At 54.8% G+C, this 17,117-nt stretch overlaps 1 protein-coding gene across 1 annotated transcript in view; it reads left to right on the top strand.

Moving 5' to 3' along the window:
- The window catches only part of CFAP251 (cilia and flagella associated protein 251), a 16,945-nt gene extending 1,453 nt beyond the window's left edge, over positions 1 to 15,492 (top strand). Inside the window, exons 2-19 of the mRNA XM_085311622.1 lie at positions 42 to 172; positions 372 to 480; positions 839 to 919; positions 1,203 to 1,280; positions 1,611 to 1,655; positions 1,886 to 2,103; positions 2,664 to 2,849; positions 4,813 to 5,060; positions 5,150 to 5,298; positions 5,827 to 6,000; positions 6,296 to 6,480; positions 6,966 to 7,080; positions 7,271 to 7,434; positions 9,360 to 9,450; positions 9,663 to 9,806; positions 12,761 to 12,989; positions 14,205 to 14,306; positions 15,235 to 15,492. Coding sequence (XP_085167748.1) covers positions 42 to 172; positions 372 to 480; positions 839 to 919; positions 1,203 to 1,280; positions 1,611 to 1,655; positions 1,886 to 2,103; positions 2,664 to 2,849; positions 4,813 to 5,060; positions 5,150 to 5,298; positions 5,827 to 6,000; positions 6,296 to 6,480; positions 6,966 to 7,080; positions 7,271 to 7,434; positions 9,360 to 9,450; positions 9,663 to 9,806; positions 12,761 to 12,989; positions 14,205 to 14,306; positions 15,235 to 15,383 — 2,598 coding nt within the window. The 3' untranslated portion in view covers positions 15,384 to 15,492. The remainder of the gene's footprint in view (positions 1 to 41; positions 173 to 371; positions 481 to 838; positions 920 to 1,202; positions 1,281 to 1,610; positions 1,656 to 1,885; positions 2,104 to 2,663; positions 2,850 to 4,812; positions 5,061 to 5,149; positions 5,299 to 5,826; positions 6,001 to 6,295; positions 6,481 to 6,965; positions 7,081 to 7,270; positions 7,435 to 9,359; positions 9,451 to 9,662; positions 9,807 to 12,760; positions 12,990 to 14,204; positions 14,307 to 15,234) is intronic.
- The last annotated feature ends 1,625 nt before the right edge of the window (positions 15,493 to 17,117 follow it).

Below are 17,117 nucleotides of genomic sequence, written 5' to 3'. Positions count from 1 at the left end.
GCGGCGGCGGCGGCGGCCGCGCGGGTCGTCTCCTCCTCCTCCTCACCATCCTCCTCCTCCAGGGTCACCGCAACGTCATTTCGTGCCTGTGCGTGAGCGAGGACAAGCGCTGGGTGGCCACCGCCGACCGGGGGCCCGACGCCCTCGTCATCGTCTGGGATTCCTTCTCCGGGTGAGCGGCCGACGGCGCCCGCGGCCCCCGCCCCGGAGCCGGCGGCACGCGGAGGCAGGAGCGAGGGGAAACGCGGGGAGCGCGGGGCAAAGGGGCCGAAAACCGGCCGCGGGCGCGATAGTCACCGGCCAGGCCGTTTCCCGGGTTTCTTGTTTTTCCCTGAGCCGCTCAGCGCGCCCGCGCGGGTGTTCTCCCGCAGGATCCCCGTGCACACCATCTTCGACAGCCACCCGGCCGACGGGGTCGCAGCCATCGCCATCTCGCGCAACGCAAAGTATCTGGCAACCATTAGCGCTGGCACAGTCCAGGTGCGGAAAATATTTCCTCTTCAGTAGCCTCGAGCGGTCGGTTCCCCGAAGGTTTTGGCTGGGGAGCGGGAGCGAGGCGGCGCCGGGCGGCACGGCGACAGCTGGGGCTCTGGGTTTCGTGAACCTGAGCGCGGTGGAGTTTAGAAAGCGCATCTTTAGCTGGGATAAAAGTTTCTGTCTCTGATGCGTTTTAATTAAAGCTGTTTCTAGCATCGTTAATGGAAATTAGGCCCCGCTGCCAGCCCCCGTCCTTGGCGCCTGCTGCCCCCCTGCCGCCGGAGGGGATGGGCTTTGCCTGAGCAACCTTGGCGCTCCCGGAAAGCCACCAGCATCCCTCGGTTTTCCCCTTCTCTGCCAGAGAGTTTGCGTTTGGAAGTGGACCTACCCCACGGAGACGCCCGTGTGCAGCGTGGAGCTGCGGCCCGAGTTCGGCTGCCAGGTGAGTGAGTGGCTGCGGAGGAGCTGGCTGGCCCCAGCCTCCTTCTCCTCCTCCTCCTCCTCTTCCTCCTCTTCCTCCGTGGCGCCCCTCACCGCAGCAGTGGGCGCCCGGCAGCCCCGGGACATGGCGCAGAGGTGGGCGCGTAGCTCTGGTGCGTCCCAGCCTGTCCTTCGGTGCAGGTGGTAAAGCACATCTGGGAGAAAAGCAGATGTTTTGCATGAAAGAAAAAACAGTAAACACTGCTCAGCTTGGTATTAACACAGTTCTCACCTCTTCCTTTCAGGATTATGTCGTTTTTAACCCCCAAAATCCCTACGAGTTTGTCAGCAACAGTAAAACCCAGGTGATATTTTACCTCTGGGTAAGTAGGAGCGCGGTGAGCGGGACGTTGCGCCCCCGGAGGGTCCTGCCTCTGCTCTTGCCCTCCCCGGTCCCGGGGCGACGGTCTCCATCTCTCCCCCCGCTCCCTCTGGAGCGGCCCCACGTGGCGGCACCTTGGGGAGGCCAGCGGGTGCAGGAGGGGGGTTTCGTGCCCTGCAGCGGGTCCTGCAGCCTTTCTGGCCCAGGAGCTCTGCTCTGGCAGGCACGACGTGGGGCCAGCGTCCTGGGAACGGGTGAGGGACGTGCCGGCATCGCAAAGCACAGTTATAAAACGGTTGTTCTCGCGCGGACGTCCTGGTTTCCTCCCCAGAGCGACACCGGCTTGCGGTACGGCGCGCCGCCCTTGACCGACGGGGTGAGTAACTGCAGCGCCTGGCCGAGCGGAGGCCCGGAGGGGCTCTCCCCCCGCCGCCCCAGCGGGAGCATCTCCCGTTGCACCCCCTCCTGGGGCTCTTCCCCTCCCGGCGCCGATCCCGCCCCGGGACCGGGAGGGAATTTCCCGAGGTGGCCAACGGGAAACAGTCGTGGTTGGCGCGGGAGCAGCCGCCCGCACCGACCCGCGCGGCCTCCCTGCTCTCTTCGCAGACCTTCAGCAAAGCGGTGGGGCACTTCAGCCAGTCCGTTTTTCATTTTAACAACTCGCAAGCCCTGACCGGCACCTCGGCCGGGAAGCTGGTGCTGTGGGACGCGGTCTGCCCTCGCCCCCCGCCCCGGGAACCGCCGGTGAAGCCGCACACCATGAAAGCCATCAAGCTGATGCCCATGCAGAAGGACGGCTTTACCGTGCTCACCGTGCTGGAGAGGTAACACCTCCGCAGCCTTCAGCAGCCTCCCGTACAGCCCTTAGGCACCCTGAGCACTGCGGCGTCAGAGCTGGTCTGTGAGACTCCGACCCTGCTTTTTCCAGCAATTAATTTGGCCAAAACGCTCTTCCTTCGCTTAAAAAAGCAGCTGAAAACTCAAGGTGATGTGACGCCAGCTCTCCCAGGTCCTGGGGCAGCTCAGGCACCGGGCTGTCCGTGGGCACGGGGGATCACACGGCTGCATCCCGGCCTCGTGGCTTTGCCGGCAGCGGGAGCGCGGGGCGCGGGCAGGGGCCCGCGGCAGGGTCCCGCAGGGCCGGCGGCTCCTGCGCCGCCCAGCCCTCACGGGCCGTGTCGGCGCGGGGCTCGTCTCACCCGCTTGGGCAAAGGAAAGGGCAGTTGCTTCTGTCTCTGGTGGGCGTTGGAGCGTTCTCCTCCGACGTGTTGATTAAAAGCTTTCCGGGGCGTTTTACGGGCCTTGTCTCACGTCCCGGCTCACAGGGACATGCCGGCTGCTCTGCAGCGCTTTCCCGTAACAAAGCCTTTCGCCTTCCTTTCAGCTATTTCGTAGCCTGCGACGTCAAAGGCAACGTTAAATTCTACGACGGGCAGCTGCAGCTTCTGAACTGGTACAGCCACCTCCAAGTGGGCCCCATCCGCTCCATCTCCTTCTCCAAATCCCCTCCCAGCCCCTCTGCGGACTACGCCAGGTCCTGCACCATCGGCGGCCAGCCCTTCGTCGTCAGGTGGGCGCCCCATCTTCTCCTCCTGCTGCCCCGCGGCTTCAAAGCTGCGGAAACCTTCAGCTGAAGGTTGCCCCACGGGCTCCCTGCAGGGCAGGAGCAGATTTTAACTCTGTCCCTGGGTGAAACGTCCGGACACAGGGAAGGCAGCGTCGGGGCCGGGCCGGTGGGACGGAGAGGGAGCACGGCCCGCTGTGCCCTGCAGCTCTGCCCTTTGGGTTTTGGGGTGGGCCAAGCAGGCAGTGTCTGCTGGCAGCTCGTCTCTGCCTGCACGGCCCTCCGCGGCCCCAGCAGCCGTCGCGACCCGGGGGGGGGCCACAGCACGTCCAAAACCAGGGACCTGCCCCGTGCCTCGGCGCAGGCTGGAGGAGCACCGGCGCTGTCTCCACTAACGCAGAGCCGGCAGCTCCCGCCGGGTCCCTTAATCCCCCCCCCAATAAATCCCTCCTGCGGATGGCTATTTCCAGTTAGATTTTATCACCGCCAGCAAGCTAATCTGGGGGCCGCGGCGCAGAGGTTGCCCCAGCCGCACCGGCCCCGGGTGCCGCCGCGTGGACGCGCCAGGTTGGGGTGCCCGGCTGGGCTCGCCGCCCCGCTGCGCGGCGAGACCCCCCTGCGTGGAGGCGCGCGGGGGTCCGCAGGCCGGCTGAGGCTGTGCTGCGCGCGGTCCGGCCCGCAGACCGGCTGGCAGTCGCTCCTGTCTAAGCCTCTTCTGGCAACGTCCGTCCTTAGCCGCACGCGTTTTCCAAAGAGCCGTGCGAGACGCGTTCCTCTCCAGCCTGGAACAGCGCCCCGGGAAACGGCCTTTTCCAGGCGGGTGTCCCGTGGGTCCCCGTCAGCCGCTGTCGTCTCGAGCCTCTTTCTGGGTGACTGTCGTAGCTTCTGCCGCTTGCATCCGTTCTGGGAAGTAAAAGGGGCAGCAAGGGGGAAGCCGAGAGGCTGCTCGTCTCGCCCGGCTCCCAGGATCAGCTCCGCGAGGGGCCGGCTGCGGCCCCGCTGCCTGCACGGGACCTGCGGCGTCCTCCCTCGGCTGGGCCGGAAACGCGGGAAGCGGCCGCTGGCAGGGGCGCGCGCCTGGGGCCGGGCTCGCAGGGCAGCTCTTTCGAACGCTCCCGTCGATGAACGTTCAAAGGCCTCCTCTGAAAGTCTCGCAGACCCCGCGAGCGTTTCACGGCTTGCTGGTGCCGCTCAGACCGAGCTGAGGGAGCAGGGACCAAGCCCCGGGTGAGGATCCGGCTCAGGAGGCACTTTGTGGGGCGGCTATGCAAAAGGGGCAGCGATTTCCCCATCAGCACTGCCTGCCGGAAGCCGTGCACGTCCGGCTGGGCAGCTCTTGTATTTAGGTCTCTGTGTGGTCCTCTCCTGACCCTTTTACTGGTCCCAGACTGAGTCCTCAGGCTGGCTGGCAGCTATACATATTTGTTCCGCAATGTGCATAATTATTCAGATGTCCTCGTTACACATCGCCAGCTCTGCAGCGGGACCGTCTCAGCCGCGTTACGGTCGGCACGGCTGAGCGAGCGGACAGACAGCTGCTCTGTCTGCACGGCGGGTCGAAAGCTCTGCCCTGACCCCGTCCGTCGCAGCACAGGCAACATGTGGCCACTAACAATGGTGGCATGGAGACATGTGAAAGGACTATTCAGAGCATCCTCAATTGCTCATTTATCCGTCTCACACACCAGTGACTTGCAAACGGCAAAACCTACCCAGATGTTATTCGTCTTCTGACTCGCCTACCCAAGCAGAAAATGTAACCAGCTCCAGTGTCTTCACGTGGAGATTTACCAGGTCGTGAACACAAAGAGCCACCTGCCTTCCTGCTCGGGATGTGTCTGCATATTGTGTATCACAAAATATAAGTGATTGTCCAGCTAAGCTGCCACCGAGAGAATAAATGTCGTGTAGCTTGGAGGGAGATGAGCCAGTCTGATTCATCAAATTCTGTTTCTTTCACACTAAACAGGAACTTTATCCTTTCAACTGCTGATGCAACAGTGTTCCATGTTGCAACAGACGGGACAAAATATGAAAAAGTCATGGAGGAGGCCAAGAGAGCTGTGAACGCCATCGCGTGTCACCCCAGCCAAGCGCTCCTTGCCGTAGGGAGTCACTGCGGGCTGCTGAAGGTGTGGGACTACGAGCAGACTAAGTACCTTGTTAGCAGGATATTCGTTGGAGCCAGCATCCAGTGCCTGTCCTACAGCCCTGAAGGTACTCTGGGCCCACGATCGCCCTGTATGCCGGGTGCTGGTCCTGGGATGCGCGGTTGTGTCGGGATTTGGTTCTGGTGTGCTTCTCAGGTTCTCTCCTGGCGGCCGGCTTCACTGATGGAAGCGTTTACATCCTCGATGCTATTTCTCTCTGGTCCAGCTGCAAAGAGTTCAAGTTCTCGCGAGGCCCCGTGACTCATATTGCCTTCTCGCACAACTCTGAGTACCTTGCAACCGCTGTAAGCTTGTTTTTTCCTCTTTGTGATTTGTGTGTGTTGCTCGTGGTGCAGCTTTCGGTGGGACTGGGAATTGCTGGCCATCCTGTGATGTAACGCTGAGCAAGCAGCAGGGAGGACTGTCCCTTCCCAGGGGCTCTGCGGCTGCAGAATGCTTTTCCTGGCTCGAAGAGTCATTCGGTAAAAACGTGACCAGCCCCAGTGGCTCCACGGAGCTGTCGCTGGCAGAATCCCATCGCTAACTTTAGTGACAAGCTTTAGCTCTTCAGCCATCTGTGGAAGCAGCTAGACCGGGGGTTTCTTTCTGTCTCGTGGTCCATGGGGAGCTGCTCCCTCTGCGGCACCGCTGCCCTTTGGGGGTCTCTCTGCCTGACGCAATGTTTTCCCCTGGCTGTGGCTGCAGTCCTCCTGGTGGGACTTGCTTAGCTGCAAGCACCGACCAAAGCTGGCTGGGGACATGCAAAGCCACTTGCTGCCAGCCAGGGGACACACTGGAATGGCAGCTTCTTGACCTCTGTGCCGTCGTTCCAGGACGAGAAACTCTCGGTGACGGTTTACAGACGAGTTCTGCGAAATGGGCAGAGATGCTGGGAACACCTGGCGGGGCTGCACTCCCACTACAAGCCCATCCGGAGCATCCTCTTTGGGGTGCAGCTAGACAGCGACGAGCCCAGGCTCTTAAGCCTTGGGGAGGACAGGCAGCTGGTGAGTTGATGGGCAAGTCTGTAGGGCAGTGGAGTTAGGTTAAAGCAGGGGGCAGGGGGCTTCATAAGAACATCGAGGAAGACTCAATCTCTGGCTCTCCAGCTCCTTATGCCCTCACGGCCCTATCACAGGGACTGTTCCTCAGCTGGTCTGCCAGGGCTCAGGACTGAGTCTCTGTGCCTGTGGGCTACTTAGTCTGGTCCCAGCGACAGATCCTGGATCCAGTTGATCCACAGGGGTCCCATTTGCTGGCCAAGCCCAGGGGAGTTGCTGCATTTCCTTGTCTTCCCTCCAGGTTGAATATGACCTAAACAGCAGCAGCAAGGACCACCTGGTGGTCTTACACCGGGACCGGATAGAGCAGGCAGCGGTGCCGCTGTGCTTGGCCTGGTATCCGCAGCTCAGCACAGAGTCCTTCATCCTCACTGCCAACAGCTGCTACAAGATGAAGCTCTACAACACCACGACCAAAATGTGCAGGTAGAGGAGAGGTTCAGCCCTCGTGGTCCCAGATCCTCTCACCTTCTGCCTGGGAGCCCCATCCTCGATTTGGATTTTCCTCCTCCTAATGACTTCCCTGCTCCCATGCGTGAGCATGTGTTCGCCACCAGCGATGCTGATGGTGCCCCCAGGGTGCTCCATACTTGTCTCCACCATGTCGATCTAGGAAGGTTCTCATGGCTCCAGATGGTTCTCAGGCTGCCCAGCACACTGGGCTAGAGACACGGCATTTGGACATAAGATAAAGTGATAGGAGCCCACAGGATCAGCAAAACCCAAGGACTGAGTCATCCTTGAGCACTAAATTCCTCTCTTAGCCCTGATGTGGGCCCTTCCAGACACGGGGCCTGGCCTGGCCTGTCAACCAGTGCTACAGCCTTTGCATCAACCGTAGCTCACCATAGCCATCTGTTCTTGTGCTCTACAGCAGTTCAGAGGGGAAAATGATGTTATTTGCCTTTTAGAAAGACCCTTTTGGGACCAACCTATGGCTCCCCTCTGGAGAAGATGCAAATCCTCCCGACAACAAACCCGACGGACCCCCAGAAACACTATCTGGCTTACATTACAAAGGACAAGGTATGGAGTCCCACCTGCTTGCATTGGATGCGCTTGCTGGATCGTCCCTGCACCAGCACTGCTTCGCGTGGCAGCCTCCAGCTGCGCACGGGCTCTCACGTTCCCGATGTTAGGGGCAGCGTCTGCGGCGTGCTCCGGGGGAGCCGGGGAAAGGAGCCCCGGCCCGCGCCGCTTCCCTCTTCCCTCGCAGGTCGGCGTGCAGATTTTGCCCATCGACGGCAACCCCCACAAGTCCTTCGCTTTCATCTGCCACCCAGACGGCGTGGCCGACCTCGCCAGCTCCTACGACGGACGCTACGTCTTCACGGCGGGGGGGCACGACCGCACCGTGCTGAAGTGGGAGGTTAACCTGCCGTGAGTGCCGCGGAGAGGAGGCGAGCAGGGCGCGCGCCGCGGCTCCCCGCCCAGCGCGGCCCGCGGAAAGGCTGTTCTCGGCTGGGAAATGCTGCCCAGGCGCTAAGCAACCGGATTTTCCGGTCCCCACAAGGCTGGTGTGATGGGGGACGGTTTGGGTTGTCAGAGGATGGGAAGAGCCGTGCTGGCTGCGGGATGAGCGCGCGAGGAGAGAGAGCTGATACAGAAATGTCCGTTCCCCAGACGGGCCAGGGCAGTACTTGCTAGGAAATCCCCGCTGCATTTGAAGGCTGGATTTAGGGCGAGCCRCCTTAATCCTATAAAGCTTTGCTTACATGAGTAAACGGACGKCGGGAAAAGGGCCGGCTGGAGGACTGGAGGCTGCTTTCGCAAATGAGGCTTTGCAGGCTTTGGCCGGAGTGTCGGTGRTAAACTCCTTTGCCAGGTTTCTTCTGCCTCTGGCTGCAAGCGCAGGATTTCCCTCTGCCAGCTTTCCTGGGCGGCAGCGCCAGAGGGGCCCGGCCCCGAGGGGACGGGTGCTCCCGGAGGCTCCCACGCCGTGCGGGGAGCGTGGCGGGGGCCGGGCGTTCGCACGGGCGGCTCTGCAAGTCGGGCCGAAGCTGCGCATCCTGACGTGAGCGCAGCGCAGCGCGGGCCCTCTCCTGCAAGAGCGGCTGCAACGCCTGCTAGATTCCTGCCCGATTTTAGCCCTCACTCGTGTTTTGCCCTTTGGAGCGCCCCGGCTCTGTGACTGCAAAGGCGTCGCGGCTCAGGCGCACGCCGGCACGGGGCAGAGCACTCGTCGCAGGTGGTGCGCGCGCGGAGGAGAGCCAAAAGGGTGCTGAGCCAGCTCACCKTCACGTGCCAGATCAAAGGAAACCGGGGTGGGGGAGCAACGGGCTTATTTATTTTCTCTTCCACTTTGTKTGGCTTAAGCAGTCGGGGGTCAGAATAAGCGACATTTTAAGGAAGGCAATAGACTATAAATGATCCTTCTTTATAATGGTTGGCCGGGGTCCAGGCGACGTTGAATTCCTATGTAATTTGTTTTTGGAGTGAAGCTCTTGATGAGCTAATTATCATTTTATTGCTGCTTCTGGCATCTTGTGCGTCTCCGCTGTGTTTAATGCCCAAATAACTTAATTATGAAAAAAGGCGTGAAGCTTGCCCAAACCCCGTGGAAGCCGCACTCCAGAGGTGTGCATCAAAGCCGCAGCTGCGCTGCCAGACGCGCGGCGTGATGTGGCAACGCTGCGCTGTGATTGCAGCACCACGCTTCGTTCCCTTTTTCACACGCACAAGCCCAACTGGTTCTTTTGGCCCCAGCTGCCTACGAAATTGAAACGAAGAGCGGGGAGGCGGCGCAGAGGCTTTTTTAGGTCAATGCGCGCTGCACCTGYGGCAGATGCCCGCTATAGCAGACGATGCAGAGTAACGGGTTGCCCTGAGTTATTGGGAGGAACGTGTTGGATCAAGGAAGCGGGAGCTTTGGTTTGTGCGGCTGGTTGCAAACACCAAGCGCCAGCTCCCTGCACGGGCAAAACGCCGATCCAGCTAATTCTGGATCTCCCTCAACRTCTCTGTAAGGAAGCAGAGCAGCTAAATGCCAGGCAGCAAGCTCAAGTCCATGGAAAAGCTCCTGGCTCCCGGCCCGGCGCTCGTTCCGCTAGACAAGGGCACCGCTCGGGAGCGATTCCCACGCTGTGCCGCCGTATGGAAAACCTGCGTGGGGAACGCGCGGCGGACGGGCAGGCCGACAGCAGGGGCGCGCGCAGCCCGGGGCAGCCCTTCGCCTCCCCGCGCTCTGCCGCCCGGGGACTTCATTTATTTATTGAAAGCGCCTCCGGGCGACGACTAGAAAGGGGAACACGAAATCTCTCCTCGCGTGACCCTTTCCCGCGCCTTCCCTCCTCCGCGGGCTGCAGGGCCTTGGAGGCCGCCGTTCCCCTGGGCGGCGAGGACTTGGTGCCCTTCTACAGCCTGCTCGACGGCGGCAGAGACGGCGAGTTCTTCAGGGTAATTGCGATCCGCCGCGAACGCTCGGCGGCAACAGCTGCTTAGAGTTTAAGATTCGTTTACACAGGCTCGACATTTCTTTATTTTTTTTGTCCAGATCGCCTTTAACAACGTGCTCATTGATATGCCTGTTAATAAATCTTGAAAGGAGCTTTATCTGCTGCGCCGGTTGGCGGCCACGCTTTACAGTGTTCCTTTTGAATCCCTCCCAGGAACTGGAAGACTATTTTTACTACGCGCAGCTGCGCAGCCACGGTATGGACACAATGGAGACCAGACAGGTGTCAACACACATTCCCTTGGAGGAAATTCCTTTTGTAATGAGAGCAATGGGATTTTATCCATCGGAGGAAAAGGTCAGTCGGTTGTTTTTAATGTTGTTGTTGTTAAAAGTAAAAAAGAGCGAGAACGATTGCATTTACCAAGTGTCCCAYGGGCCAGATTCTGACCACTGTCATGCCAGATGGCTCCAGCGCATATTTGCTGGTTTTTAATGTATTTTACCTGGTCTGCATCAATAGAGGAGTGATCAGAATCTGGCAGCATGTTTCTGAGGAAGCCACGATCCCTCACTGGAGAGCTGGATGGCTGCCGGGGCAGGCTGGGACGAACTCGGGGCTTGAGAGCTGGGACACGTTCGAGGAGAGATGACCTGAGATCTTCCAGGAGCCAAGTGCGCAGATCACACAACACCCAGGGGTGCCCCCTCTGAAGAGAGCTGGCTTTCTTCAGAAGATAAACTGAGGGAGCTGAGGAACGAATCCTCCTTTGGCCCCTAGGGGCAATGGTCACCAACTTTCCATGGTCGATGGACAAAAGTACCTAGTGTGGGCAGCGTTGTCCTGCAGCGTCTCTGTGACTTCCAGTAATGTCTGAGCATCTTTACAGGCACCATGTGCTGGGTGGGCCATGGGCTGAGTCCTCAGCCGTAAGGAGTCCCTGCAGRTTTGGATGGAGACTCAGCCAAAGCTTCTTACGTGTGTTCAATAACACAAGACACCAAAGGGGATGGGAACATTTAGCTCCGTGCAGTGACTCTTTTGGATGTAACAGTGCCTCTTTCTCTTGATCTGTCTTGGACTGATGAAAGAATGACTTGAGATGGAGCCGGCAGTTTCTATTCCCATGGAATTAAGGCTCTTTCATAACTGATAACTCTGCAGAGGCTCTCTCTGAGCTTGCCTTTCAGGTTGCAGCAGTGGAGCCTCCTATCAAACATTTCTCAAGAGCTTTTTAGCTTCAAATTTTACAGCAGTCAAAGACAACTGATTTAATAAGGGTGCTGCTTCTCCCCTTTTGTAGTTACATCCCCAAGGCAGTTTGCCTGTGCACATGCCTCTTTTGTAATATTGCAACCTGGCAGAAGGGTAATTAAAGCACACGGGGAAAAAAAATCACTGAATCTGATGCAAGGCGATTTGGATAACAACCTCCCTGCACCAGCTCCAGGCCTTCAGCACAGGAGGGGTTCTCCCAGGGGAAGCGGTGCATCACTGYGTTCCCTTCATCTTTCTGCGGAGGAGGCAGCGCTCGTCTCTGCTGATTGCATGGGAGCCTCGCGGGCTGCTGAGACGCTCCTAGAGTCAGTGGCACCCCATCTGCCTGGCCGTCCTCTCTACCAGAAGAGGCAGCAGATGGGAGGCAGGACCTTCACTACAACCACCACCTAGCAGACTTTCTTTGGAGCTCCTGCACCCAGTCAGTGTCAGTCTAAGCTGGGACCACTTTGCTTTCTGCCATGCTTGGTTGTGTCCCCTTCTACTTTGTTAGACCTTTTCCTTGGCTCATTACATTTCTGCCTCTTGGGGACACAGAGGATGTATTCCTCCGATATGTGCTTGCTGGGAAATGTCTCTGGAAGAATAACTTAACCCCCTCAAAAAAGCATCAAAATCGAAACAGCATTTTGTGGAAGGAAACAGAGGTGCTAAGTTGCTGTGAAGATAGGTGGTCTACAATCCGCTTCTCAAAGCAGGCGGGACAACACTGAAGTACAGAAAGTTCATCTCTCTCCAGAGTGTTTTAATAAAGGAAAATCATGAGGGAGAAAAAGCAGCTTGGGCTGACTAGCAAAGCTTTGGGGAATTGGTGTTTTTCTTTTGCAGTTCAGTGGGACTGATATAAAACCTAGTCCCAGATCAGCTAGATCTGAGCAAAATTGACTGTTCTTGCTTGGTGTGACATTTGCTACAGGAAAAATCTAAGGCTAAGATTTCCATCTTCCCCGAGCTTCATTCAATGGAAAAACTTGTGACAGGCGGACAAAGGCCCGGGGCTGAATGCAAAGTCCTCCCCAGGGAGCGCTTGCGTCAGCTTCCCTTCCCGGGCAGYGGTATGCTTGGTACGCGTTGGCACAGGGACCTCTCCCGGCCTTTCCCTCCCCGGTGTCTCCGAGGGCGCTGCTTCCCCGAGCACGAGGGCRACGAAGGCCTGGAGCGGGACCTGCCTTCCAAGCAAACCTCTGCACGGCTGCCCCYGGGCTGACTCACAGCCCCGGCCTTGAGGAAAGCCACGAGGATCGAGCGCGCTYGGAGCTTGCCCGTTTGCCCCGCAGAAAAGCGATCCAGCAATAGGAATGGCAGAACGTGAGCCCCACGGAGCAAAGCTGAGCTCTGGTTTTTTGCAGCGACAGAGCTGCACCAGATGCGTGTCGAGGAGGGCTGCAGGGTGAGAGGGAGATCGCCTAGGCCAGCCCCGGTGTGTATTTACTGCGCGCAGCCTGGTTAAGTTGGGACTTCCGTGCGCGCAGTTGGGTAGTGGGGTGCTATATTTACTGTTCGTGGTTTGCTTGCCCACTGTCCCCGGAGCGGAGGCACAGCTGCGGCAAAGGTACTGGAAACAGCTGCGAGTCACTGAGCGCCTTTGCCGCTCAGGCCCCAGGGGACAGTTTCTTCTCCACCTCGTAGCAGTAACACATAACATACTGGGCAAAATGCTTATCTGAGAGAGATGCCAGAATACTGCAGGAATTACACTGCTGGGGTGAATGTAATTTTGAGCATAAACTCAATTATGCGCACCTAAATCTTAGAGTGGCTCCGTGAAGAACTATTTCCCAAGCAAATATAGGAAATTCAAAATAAGCATCTGCTGCCCTTGTCTTTACCTGATACTGTTGTAACAACAGGCGCATAATCATTAGCTCTGTGCWCTCTCAGCTGCTGAGTGCCTGCTCATTGCTGGGATAGAGCAATGACATCTGTGTGCCAATACGTGCAGTCACGGTGCCTCGGCTTGCTTGAGATCAGAAACTGGCTCAATGCTCTTCAACGGGAAAACTTGTAACAACCTTTCTTGCCTTGATCTTTAGATTGAAGAAATGATAAATGAAGTAAAATTCAGCGAGTATGTGGATACTGGAAAACAAGTGACAAAAATCAATTTAGGGGATTTCATCAAACTTTATGTAAATCATCGACCTGCATTTGGCTTGTCAATGAAAAAAATACGGAGAGCGTTTCAGGTCCTTGGTTATGATAATGAGAATGGAGAAAAAGTTATTGACAGAGGAGACTTACTGTTGCTGCTTCAGTGCAGAGGTGAGTTATTTCTTTTCTAATATTAGCTGTATGCTTGCTAGTTCTGGCTTCAATTTCAGAATGTACTCACTGCAGAAAAAATTAATCTGGAACTATAGCTTGRTAACGAGGGCAGGCGCGTGGAGCCACCTGTCTTGGAATTTTAAATTGAGTAATCACGTCTGTCATCTCAACTGCACTCTCTCTGCTGGCCTTAAGTATCTTGTCCATCAAAYGAAGAGCATGGATCTCAGCAATGATACCCCCCTTCCAGCACACCCTTGTCTGAACTATCATCTTCTTTTCTAGTCACACAGTGTCCAGAAAGGTAACATAAAGCTGAAGGAGAGAGGGACAAGAAAGGAGGAATGAAAATGGTCAGAGTCCTGGACTGAACTATATGTGAAAGTCTGGAAAGATAGGGATGGTTTAGGTTAGCTTAATCAGAGGCAACATTGTAAAGGCATGTGTAAATACACTGATGACCAGTGTTGTAGAGAGGTAAATAAAGTACTTGTATTATCTTGCTCCTTTTGTAAGAACAAGGAGCATTTATTGCAGCTGAGCATTAAAACAGGAAAAGGGAAAAGCTGTTTCATTCAGTACATCAACTGGTAAAACTCCTCGCCATAGAGACGCTTTGAAACCAAGGATTCAGCCAATATGAGAGGGGTTAGTTATGTCTGTGGATGGTGTGAACAGCAATCAGATAGGATAGAAGTTTCATAATGGATCTATAGCTTTATGCTTCAGGGCGTGAGCCAACCGTTAACTGGGAACAACTGCTACATCCAAGTTATTCCAGGATGCTGTATTAAAGACTCTGCCACACCTTCCTCTTCCTCCTCTTGGTAGAACTGGCTACTGCCATGGACACTGGACTACCTGGACCGTGGTCTGTCCTGTGCTGGGAGCGCTTTGGTGGGAATAGAARCACAAGCCTTTGCAGGTGCAACCTAGCCTAAAAAGCCATCTGCAACAGCGTCTTTCCCTTTGATAAATACATTTGCCCCAAATRCATGCAGTATACATGAACAATTTTTCCCTAGGACCAACATTTTCCTGGGTTGGGATCATGCATTTTGATTGCTGATGTGGTGGCATGCATCTCAGAAAAGCCAAATCTTCTTTCAGACCACCCTATTCTGTTTGTACGCTGTTCTTGTCAGAGCGGTCTGCTAGTTTTTGTGTTAATGATACCATAACCCAAGAGACTGGTGTTGCTTTACTGTACAGGAGAGCATATGACAGAGGAAGAACTGGCAGTATGTCTGACCAMCTTGCTGGGCATGAATCCAGAGGGAGGAATATCTGAATTAGGCACCCGTGATACCTCAGGTACACAGGATTATCATTCTACACAACACAGAAGTAGAAGTGCTTCAATTCCCAGAGTAATTTAAATTGCAAACCTATTACCCTGTTTGGCCAGGAGCTGTCAAAAATATTCAGACAGGACTGCAAAAATAGTCATAGAGCTATAGATTGTCCTTGATCCATGCAACAATTGCATGGATGTATCTAAAAATAAATGAACAATGAAATGTAACTGGGACCTGACAAGATTACATTGCTGTTTATCTGCTGGCTTGGAACTGAAATTAGAAACACACAGTGGAAGGTTTACACGCCAAAGTCCACAGGCAAAAAGAAATCCTAGAGTATGCAAATTATAGTGTTGATTTTATCCAGGCAGTAATGTCCATTATAAYGGAACTGTTGGTAACTACCTACCACGTTTCTATACAATTTATSTCCCAGTCTACACCAGTCTAGAATAGCAAATCATAATATTGATTTCATCCAAGTAGCATTGTCCATTTTAATTGGGACTGCTTCTAAGTACCACATTTTTATGCAGTTCGTATCCCAGTCCACACCAGCCTAGAACGGCATCTGGTAACGCACCTGTGTGCTTTGAAGGTGCATCTTCTGAGGGAACAGCCTAGCCCTGTCAACCAGCTTTGAAACCCCAGGATTCCTAAAGATCCTAGAACCAAGTGAAAGCTCTGGAGTGTAAAAGTTCCGTTTGTTGTTGTGTGGGTAATTACTGCGAGGTGAGACTGCCCGCCTCACAGGTTTGACAGTTTGTCCCCGATAAGGATGCATAAAGTATTAAGCTAAGCTAATCCTTTTTCATGATTACTTCATACATCTTTAAAACATTCCGTCCGCTTAAGCGCCGCTTATGAACCTTACTCCTATGGAAACCTGTTTTTTATGTTGCCGTTGTGTGTTTTGTGTTGTTGTTGTTACTGCTCTCTAGGTGCAGCAGCTTTACTGGAAGAAATTCCAGATGAAATCACAGCAGAGATATTCACTGCTGACATTCTTGGCTTACCTGTTCCTGAACCAGAAAAAAACAAGACAGAAAAAAGAGATGAATCTTTGATCCACGAAGGCTCAGAATCATAGCTACTACAAAGTGTTTTCACTCGGTCCTACTTCACAATCTCCTCAAGTATCTTTGTGTTTTTTGTGTTTATTAAAAAATAAAGGCAATATAATTTTAGACTGATCTAACACTTGTCCAGCCCATTTTAGCACAGGCCTCAAACCTGTTGGATCAAACACAGTCCTAGTATTTCACYATCTGCACTGTCACTGAGGAAAATTTGGATTTGGAGATTGCTAGTGTATTTCTGCTGTTTGGGCATAGCTTTCACCTCTAGTACCTTCTTACAGGGTAGTTAATAAACACTGGTTTAAATGAATATGATGCTGTCCTGAAATGATCTTCTGGGAGAACAGCATGAAGACTGCTGTAAATACACCAGACTTGTAGTGCAGTGAACCATTAGAGAAYACCAGCCAGTACAGAAACACACAGSTAGCTGCAAAGAATGAAGAGCAGTTTGTGCATTATCTTCTTTAATTGATCATCCCTGTTCTTGGCTRGAATCTTCCTAGAATTCASTTTAGGCCGAGTTTATGCCAGATAAAGCAACTCTGATGCCAYCTATTTTCATTATGCTAAGGCAGTATTTATTTGTAAAACCTGTCAGTAAATAGCAATGTAAAAATACTTTATTGATTATATACATTGATAAATGCAATATACAGAATGCCTGGATAAATCAGAACAGATTTGTAATTATACAAATAAATCCACCAGCTCTCAATGAAGAAAGGAACACTGAGATGCAAATTACAACCAGGTTTCCATTTTGGTCTTTACAAGTTGTGTTTTTCTTTCTGAAAGTAGTAGTTCCAATTAGTAGTGTAATACCAATGGGACAGCATTTTACAGTGTTTGTATAAACAGCATAATGAAGCTGATATAAGTTGCTGTGGAAAGATCAGTGAAGAGCTGTTGAACATGTTTCCTTCTTTACATCATCCTCAGCATCAATTTGAATAATAATGTAGGCCCTTAAGAAGCGTTCCTTTCAGTGGCAATGTTTATTAAATAGAGATTGCTGTTCCGTACCGCGGAAGTATCTGTGGTTGTTCAATTAGCACAAACAGCAAGATGTACAACCAGATACGAGCTAATAAAGAAGTCCACTAGCACAGGGACCAGAGTACGCCGAGCACGCGCCCTCAGAGCAGGACTTCTCATGTAGCTCTCTGCCCATTTACTTGTATGTGCAAATACTCCCATGCATCTGTGCTGGATCAGATCCTCACGTACTTTAGATCACCCTAATTCCATGGAAGTTGTTGGAAGCATTTTGGGCACCGCAAAAAAAAACCCCAAATCTGCATATTGTGGATTTAATAAAGATGCTGTTTAGCAAAGCAGATGTTTTGCTCAACAGGAAGCGCCGCCAGTCAGCACGCTCGAGGTCTGCGACGCGGTGTCGTCGCGGCTCAGCCCAGGGCCGGACGCGGCCGTCGCCGGGCCATCCCTCCCGCGCCCAGCGCGGAGGCGACGCTCCGGCGGCCGCCGCACTAAGAACGAAGTTAAGGACAAGCGGGTTTAATTTCTGTCCCGGGCTGAGCACCCCCGGGGCCGTCGTGCTCCGCGCAGGCTACCCGGAGGCGCCATCTCCGCCCTCGGGGCTCGCTGTCCCGGGCGGGCGCTGTGAGGGCGACGCCGGCCCGGCCCGGCTCGGCTCGGCTCCCCCTCGCCGGGCTGAGGCGACGCCCTCAGCGCTGGGGACGCCCGCGGGGCCCAGGCGTCCGGCCCATACCCCCCCTCCCGCC

This window comes from Rhea americana, unplaced genomic scaffold (genome assembly GCF_003343005.1).
Source record: "Rhea americana isolate MKP2758 unplaced genomic scaffold, rheAme1 scaffold_346, whole genome shotgun sequence".
Lineage (NCBI taxonomy): Eukaryota > Metazoa > Chordata > Aves > Rheiformes > Rheidae > Rhea > Rhea americana.
The sequence above is the reverse complement of the archived record's forward strand: the minus strand, read 5'-3'. Positions and strand labels throughout refer to the sequence as shown.